Source organism: Lepeophtheirus salmonis, chromosome 14, assembly GCF_016086655.4.
Source record: "Lepeophtheirus salmonis chromosome 14, UVic_Lsal_1.4, whole genome shotgun sequence".
Lineage (NCBI taxonomy): Eukaryota > Metazoa > Arthropoda > Copepoda > Siphonostomatoida > Caligidae > Lepeophtheirus > Lepeophtheirus salmonis.
Genome location: NC_052144.2, coordinates 23,903,250 through 23,911,826, shown reverse-complemented (window position 1 = coordinate 23,911,826; position 8,577 = coordinate 23,903,250). Strand labels below are relative to the sequence as shown.

The following is an 8,577-nucleotide window of genomic DNA, read 5'->3' as shown; positions in this document are numbered from 1 at the left end:
GCCATCATTAAAAAAATAATGATGCTATAATAGACATTCAGCATTAATATATATACTGTTAATCTTCGTTGTGAGATGTTTTTACACTTGTATTTGAAATAATATAATAGTACAAGAAAAGTAAACACCGAAAATATATGGCTATTGTCAAATAGATTTGTGATGAATGTATCTCATTTGGATTCATTTGACAGCTTCTAACATAATTGATATCCTGTTTTAGAGTTGTGAGTAATATTATGGCACAATACTTAATTGATTTTTATTCGTAAATTAATTGTGTTGGAAAAAAATATTTCGAGTTTTTTAGTCAGTTATTGAGTAAATAGATTTGTCTTTAATCAGAATTTAGAGGGGTTTTTTTCTTTAATTTATGTACATACCTCAGGCATTTATAGATAGATTTGTAGAAAAATATGATTTGAAACGAGACTTTTTATCTTACTTTCCAAAGTTGCTATCATACTTTTTTTAGCAGAGAATATATACGTATAAAGTCTATGTGTTGTTTTTTACATCTGAATCACATTACAAACACTTATTGTTGATGTCATCTTGTCACTTATTTGACAACTTCTTACGTGGGATTTTGTGGTGGTTCTGTTAAATTGGAACATAAATATATATAGGGTGGTCCAGATACATTGGAAAAATCTTATTAGGCCTATGACAAACGAACAAAATGGTGTATAGCCAGTTTTTTTTAAATTATTTGAAAGTTACATTTTATGAAATTCCATTGTTTATATAAAAAACTGCCTTTCTTTATAACCCTGGTGCTAAAGATTTGGAAGGTCCAGGGGAATCCATATTTGAATTGAATTGCCAATGAAATTTTTCAAAGCCTCTGCATACAAGTTATAAAAAGGTATCATGCTTGACCCCTCCCAGATATAAAATTGCATGGGTAATATTCCTACAAATATTAATAAACCAATTTCAACTAAAAAGACAAAAAATAAAGTTATTCGATTTTGTTTTGAATATTTATTTTCTATTAATTTTGTATTTTCTAAATTAACAGCATATATAAACATGAGATACTAGAGAAACAGAAACATTGGAATATCAAAATTTCCACGATTCTCACAATTATTTAAAACAGTCACAATACGTTGGTAACAATCAGGATATCGTTTTCTTTGAACTGGCGAAGGATGACATACAAGCTGTTAAATGCGATTAATATACAAAATATTAATATTTTAAGGAATAAAAATAATCATTCTAATATTTGTAGAATGATCTTGTATGATCTTGATTTCTAGTATTTATTTTTCCCACGGTTTTTTTTTCTCTATAATACATATTAAGAAATAATATAATTCCTACAGCTGCCTTTTGCCTAACAACATTATTAATTCCTATTGATAAAGTTGTATGTAAATTGTTGTCACTGAATCTTACACAGTTGCCTTAAGTTTCTTATAAAATTAAGAATATATAGTTTTAGACTTAATAAAAACTAGCATTTTTTTGTTTTGCTTCAAGTTTGGTTTATTGATATAGGTGGGTATTCACCAGGAAGGAATTGTTCCAGGAATAAGTTAATATATATTTCCCTAAATAAATGCATATGCATTTATTTCACAAACAGAGATAGATACAGCCTTTACGCATAAAATAAAAGTCTATATAACCTAGTATCTAACCATTTAGAAAAACATGTTATTGATTGAATAATGCCAAATTATCCAGAAATTTATATAAAGTGATGTCTGAGGCTAGTGTAATGTATTTAATAAATCTGAATTGAATAATTTCATCTCAATTCATTTTTTTCTCCAATATGTATCATTATGTTCAATATTTAGATATAACGGGTTTTGAATTCAATTACTAATTACGAAAAAACATCAAACATGTCAAAGTATTCAAGCCATTGATATTAAATGTTGATTATTGAGAATAATGTAAATTTTCGATGGTATATAGTATAAAACCCAAATATATTTTTTTTTTTCTAAGACAGCTTTAATAATTCATTTGGACTGGAATTAAATATATCATAGGGTTTTGAAAAATCATAGTTGAATAGCCAAAATATGAAAGAAGAGTATAAAATTTAAATTTTTAGAAATTATAAAGACATTAAGTAAATTAAATTGTATTTTTTGAAAAAAAAACTAGGCTCCATGTTTAATTTGAATTCGACAATTGCGTCACGAATCTGTAAGTAATTATGAATTTAAATTAGAGGTTTTTCTTAAAGCCCAATTGGGATACCTTTATTTATAATTCTGACAAACAAACAAACATTCAAACTGAATATAACACAATCCTTACACATAACTGATATGGGTTAAAGAAAAACAACAATTAGAAGTCCGAATTAACTACCCTTGTCGAAAAAATTAGCTAAAAATGTCCAGTTCTATCTCTATAGCACCTTCTAAATTTGTTGGTATGGGTTTCTTCTTATATATACAAGAATATATTACCTGCTCTTTATTGAGGATGGCCTCCACCTTAAAAACCCTCGCAAGATTCGACTCGGTGGCCACTACCCAATCATTTAATGACGTCTAGACTTCTAGTTTTTCTTTTAATTTATTTCACATTCTTACTAAAGGACTCACCCTTATTGCATTAGAAAATCTTTGCTGATTTTCATTTCCTGAGTCTTAACCAGAAAGTGAAGTTATTATTTGTTATTTTCTTGATTGCTCCAATAAATGGTACATTTCTGTTAAATTTAATAAGACTTGTCAGTCTGATAAATGGGGTTTAAGGTATTTAAAAGTTTTTTTGTTATTTTTGAAAACGGAAAGTCATAAACTCTAAATTAAAGTACATGAATTGGACACCAAATAGACAAATTTAATATGGAATAAATTACAAAAAATATTATGACCTCAAGCCATAATAAATCTTCTATGATTGATGCTGTTGTAACTATTTAATTATTTGGTGATATACGATATTGACAAAACAAGGCAAAGTACATTCAGAATTAACACTTTTTACATGTTTTTTACAATATTTCTGGATGATTTTTGTTCACAATATCCGGTAATTGACTGCAGCCATCATCACCGTAAATATTCTCACAAACTAAATAATGAAAATCAAGGGTATGAAGTCTAATATAAAGTAAAATAATAAATTACATACCACAGTTGAAACATGTCTTTTTACAATGGTTCTGCATGTATTCGTTTTTTCCACAAAGATGCTTATAGTCAACATGACAATACTTAAATGTGTCATCATGGCCTGCAAAAAAAAGAAAAAGAACCAGCTTTTTTTTTATTATTAAGATATGGCAAATAGTCACGTTTAGAAGTTGGAGATGCTGGGGTTGTGGTAGTAGGTGCTGGAGTTGTATTAGCATCTTGGCATTCATAGGCTAAATAGTTTTTGAACATTCCAAACTGCTCATCCCCTTCTGTTAGGAATTTGAGCGGTTGTAGACTTTTTCAATGTCATAGTGTTTCGACCATTAGTTGAAAAGCTAGGTAAATAAATAATATTAGAAATGAGTGTTATCGATTATTAAAGTTTTAAAAATGATACTAACTATCGAAGTCCGTAGTGCATAATGGATCCATAATCGTAGTTCAATCCAAAGGTTGACGCTCTAAATCCAGCATAACAATTATCATATTGATCGACGCCTACACTTCCACAATATGGAATAGCAGCAGGTTCATTCTCTCCAAGAGCTCTCCAAAAGTTGCTGTGGGTTCCAATTTTTAAATTTTCCCAGTTAATTTTAACATACTGGTCTCGATCAGGTCTTGTTTGTTCATGAGAAAATCCGAGGATGTGGAGCAATTCATGAGTTATAATGCCCAATACCTATCAAAAAAATTGTTAATAATAGTTTTTTACATAATGAAAATCGTCGTACCACACACCCATTGGACTGTAAATGAAGTTGACTTCTTCCTCTTCTACTATTGTAGCCAAGATTAGCGAAGCATCCGTCTCCACCAGTAAAGATATCTAAATAGTTTGCTTCATTTGTTCTTTCAACATATGTGACGCATGTTCGATCCGAAATGTGCTTAAAAGCATCCATAATCGTTTGTCGTTGACTTGAAGAGAAATCTGAGCTGATTGTGTATGGGACAATTCCATTAGGCCATCGATTACTTCGTCCTCCAATAAAGTTCCTCGAATACATAGCGGCTCTATCGTAAGCATCTACCAACACTCTACAGCTGCCCTGTCCGGAAACATTTTCCTCACTCAAACAAATTGTGAAGAAGATTTGGAAGAATACAATTGCTATGAACAATTTTGCCATCTTTAAAAACATAATGATGCTATAATAGACATTCAGCATTAATATATATACTGTTAATCTTCGTTGTGAGATGTTTTTACACTTGTATTTGAAATAATATAATAGTACAAGAAAAGTAAACACCGAAAATATATGGCTATTGTCAAATAGATTTGTGATGAATGTATCTCATTTGGATTCATTTGACAGCTTCTAACATAATTGATATCCTGTTTTAGAGTTGTGAGTAATATTATGGCACAATACTTAATTGATTTTTATTCGTAAATTAATTGTGTTGGAAAAAAATATTTCGAGTTTTTTTAGTCAGTTATTGAGTAAATAGATTTGTCTTTAATCAGAATTTAGAGGGTTTTTTTTTCTTTAATTTATGTACATACCTCAGGCATTTATAGATAGATTTGTAGAAAAATATGATTTGAAACGAGACTTTTTATCTTACTTTCCAAAGTTGCTATCATACTTTTTTTAGCAGAGAATATATACGTATAAAGTCTATGTGTTGTTTTTTTACATCTGAATCACATTACAAACACTTATTGTTGATGTCATCTTGTCACTTATTTGACAACTTCTTACGTGGGATTTTGTGGTGGTTCTGTTAAATTGGAACATAAATATATATAGGGTGGTCCAGATACATTGGAAAAATCTTATTAGGCCTATGACAAACGAACAAAATGGTGTATAGCCAGTTTTTTTAAATTATTTGAAAGTTACATTTTATGAAATTCCATTGTTTATAAAAAAAACTGCCTTTCTTTATTACCCTGGTGCTAGAAGATTTGGAAGGTCCAGGGAATCCATATTTGAATTGAATTGCCAATGAAATTTTTCAAAGCCTCTGCATACAAGTTATAAAAGGTATCATGCTTGACCCCCTCCCAGATATAAAATTGCATGGGTAATATTCCTACAAATATTAATAAACCAATTTCAACTAAAAAGACAAAAAATAAAGTTATTCGATTTTGTTTTGAATATTTATTTTCTATTAATTTTGTATTTTCTAAATTAACAGCATATATAAACATGAGATACTAGAGAAACAGAAACATTGGAATATCAAAATTTCCACGATTCTCACAATTATTTAAAACAGTCACAATACGTTGGTAACAATCAGGATATCGTTTTCTTTGAACTGGCGAAGGATGACATACAACCTGTTAAATGCGATTAATACACAAAATATTAATATTTTAGCGAATAAAAATAAATCATTCTAATATTTGTAGAATGATCTTGTATGATCTTGATTTCTGGTATTTATTTTTCCCACAGTTTTTTTTTCTCTATAATACATATTAAGAAATAATATAATTCCTACAGCTGCCTTTTGCCTAACAACATTATTAATTCCTATTGATAAAGTTGTATGTAAATTGTTGTCACTGAATCTTACACAGTTGCCTTAAGTTTCTTATAAAATTAAGAATATATAGTTTTAGACTTAATAAAAACTAGCATTTTTTTTGTTTTGCTTCAAATTTGGTTTATTGATATAGGTGGGTATTCACCAGGAAGGAATTGTTCAGGAATCAGTTAATATATATTTCCCTAAATAAATGCATATCCATTTATTTCACAAACAGAGATAGATACAGACTTTACGCATAAAATAAAAGTCTATATAACCTAGTATCTAACCATTTAGAAAAACATGTTATTGATTGAATAATGCCAAATTATCCAGAAATTTATATAAAGTGATGTCTGAGGCTAGTGTAATGTATTTAATAAATCTGAATTGAATAATTTCATCTCAATTCATTTTTTCTCCAATATGTATCATTATGTTCAATATTTAGATATAACGGGTTTTGAATTCAATTACTAATTACGAAAAAACATCAAACATGTCAAAGTATTCAAGCCATTGATATTAAATGTTGATTATTGAGAATAATGTAAATTTTCGATGGTATATAGTATAAAACCCAAATATATCAAAAAACATCAAAAAATATGATTGTTCACAAATGGTACAGAACACTAGAACATGCCTCAAAAGACGCTGTTTTCCCATCAGTACTTTATATTATACTATTTGTATGTGGTAATCTGAATTCTATCAACTAAATTATTGTTATTTAAAGATATTTTAATATTAGACACAGTGGCAGTAAGATCTAATCAAGCATACATTTTACCTTCTGACCTATAAAATGCAGTCATCAGCTACCGTTTATCTAAAGGTAGTCAACTTTTTAAGGATAGATGCCAGAGTTTAAAAAATGAAAACTTTGAAAAAATAATATTTTGTCAATGAATCAAATCATTTTATGGATTTTTAAATTTTAAATATAATTTTAGATCTTTCCAGTTTATATATCCTTTTACCTTATGTCTCTTTATTTTTGGAATAAATAATACTTGTATATAAATTGATTGCAATCATGAAGAATTGTCATATTCAAATACTATACGAGTGAAAAAATGAGCAAGAGTGTGCTCAATTCTTTAAAAAAACGAGCATAACATAGAGAGCGCTCACAAAATTAGTAACTGAGTGGGATCAGGCACAGGATTTATTGTGCTGACTAATGGTCTGTTCATCCCCTACGAATATTAAACTAAATTGAATAGGCTTAAGAATCTGAGTCAAGTCTCAAATCTAAATTTAGTTATACTCATGTGCAATTTGAATCCCAAGTTGGGAGTTCTCAGTTATGAAGCATCAGCCTTGGAGATTGAATGGAAAAAGGAGCAGCGTTCATGATTTTTGTTCATTTTTCAATGAAACAATGATGCCAGGAAATAATTGAACGGATATCAGTTTGTCGTTCATTTCTTATCGTTTCTTAGGGGACGTATTATTACTATTTTTTTCAAAAGATTACTAACACTTTTTTCTTCATTATGGGAGTTCTGATTGTTTTTGAGGGTACCTAAAATATTTTCAATATATTTTGAAAAATTATTTATTGACTTTTGTATGTACAATGATTCCATAATGTAACAAATTAGATTATATTTCACTCTTTGCATTGAATAAATACTCCACAGAGGTGAAAAAGGGTTTGTAATTGTGAATTTTCTAGTGCTGAAAACCAATTTACTTGATTTAGTACAATAAATCTCCTATAAAAATGTGATGTAATTTTTTATATATAAAAAATTGGAACTGAAGCTACTAAGGCCCCTCTTTGTAATAATAGCCTTTCAAGTTGTTATCAATTTTGGACTCCATTATATATATATATTATGAATATATATCTTTCCAATTACACGTAGCTCTAACTAAGTTTACCTATATAGAACATTAAGGATGTAAGTGTTTTTCTACAAGTTAAAGTATACCTGTCATACAGCTCTGGAATCTATGAATCAGTTCATTTATATTATTATTTATTTTTCAATTCAATATTGCCTAAAAAGCTGTTTCTTGTTCTTTAATTTTTAGAGTCCTACGTAAAGTATTGTTGTTCCGGTTGTCCTACACAAAATTCATCCATTTTGTTCATTTTTGAAGAGAAACTTATATGTGTTTAGAAGGGGAGGGCCGTTAGAAATTTATATTATAGTCAAGGGGGCATCAGCTCAAAAAATTTGGGATTTTTTTAATCGATGTTATCTGATAGATATTGGTAAAAGAAACTTTTTCATACAAAAATCATATATCTAGCTTAAATTTAAAGTTCTAACAAATTTATCTTGGGATATCATCACTTTTTCTCCTGTTGTTTTTTTAATATTCAACAATGGTACAAAAGACATTTTGCTACCAAAATTTTGTCTCTAGCTTCAGTATTAAGGAAGTTATGAACAATTTATCTTCGAAATTTCACAGTTTTTTTGTACTGTTTATGTCTTTGCCTACACTAAAATTTGTGATGTGATGAAACAAAAGCATCACAACTTTCTTAATTGAATGATTTTTTAGGAATTACATAGTATAGTATTTTGAAAAAAACAAACATACTTTTAAATACCTGTAATTGAATTGTATAAAATTAAATTCGAGTATATAATATCTTCCCACACTCTCCAGAAGAAATGATAATTATTGAAAAAAAGATGGGTCATATTGCACAGTGATAAGATTGAAGGTACTAATGTGGGGTTTAAATCATATGTACGTTGCATTCAGATATTTTTTGAAAACTTTAGAAGATACTTAATAAGTAAATGTTTTGAAGTACATTACACCTTTTGTTTTATCCATTATACTTTGTTTGTGATTTTTAGGCTATTTTTAGATGACTTATTTTCTAGCAAATGGTGCTAATAAACGAAGCAACAGATAAAAAAAAATTAACCAGGTGAAAGATTAAAAATTAACTAGGTGAAAGTTGAAAAATTAACTAGGTGAAAAATTAAAA

General features: G+C 28.5%; 1 protein-coding gene across 1 annotated transcript; it reads right to left on the bottom strand.

Annotated features, from left to right (window-relative positions):
* Positions 1-3,209: 3,209 nt before the first annotated feature.
* On the bottom strand, positions 3,210-4,256 carry LOC121128831 (high choriolytic enzyme 1-like). The gene is given in 4 exon segments (XM_040724433.2): positions 3,210-3,354; positions 3,356-3,454; positions 3,521-3,801; positions 3,854-4,256. Coding segments are annotated over 4 exon segments (924 nt in total). The 5' UTR covers positions 4,253-4,256.
* Between the last annotated feature and the right edge of the window lie 4,321 nt (positions 4,257-8,577).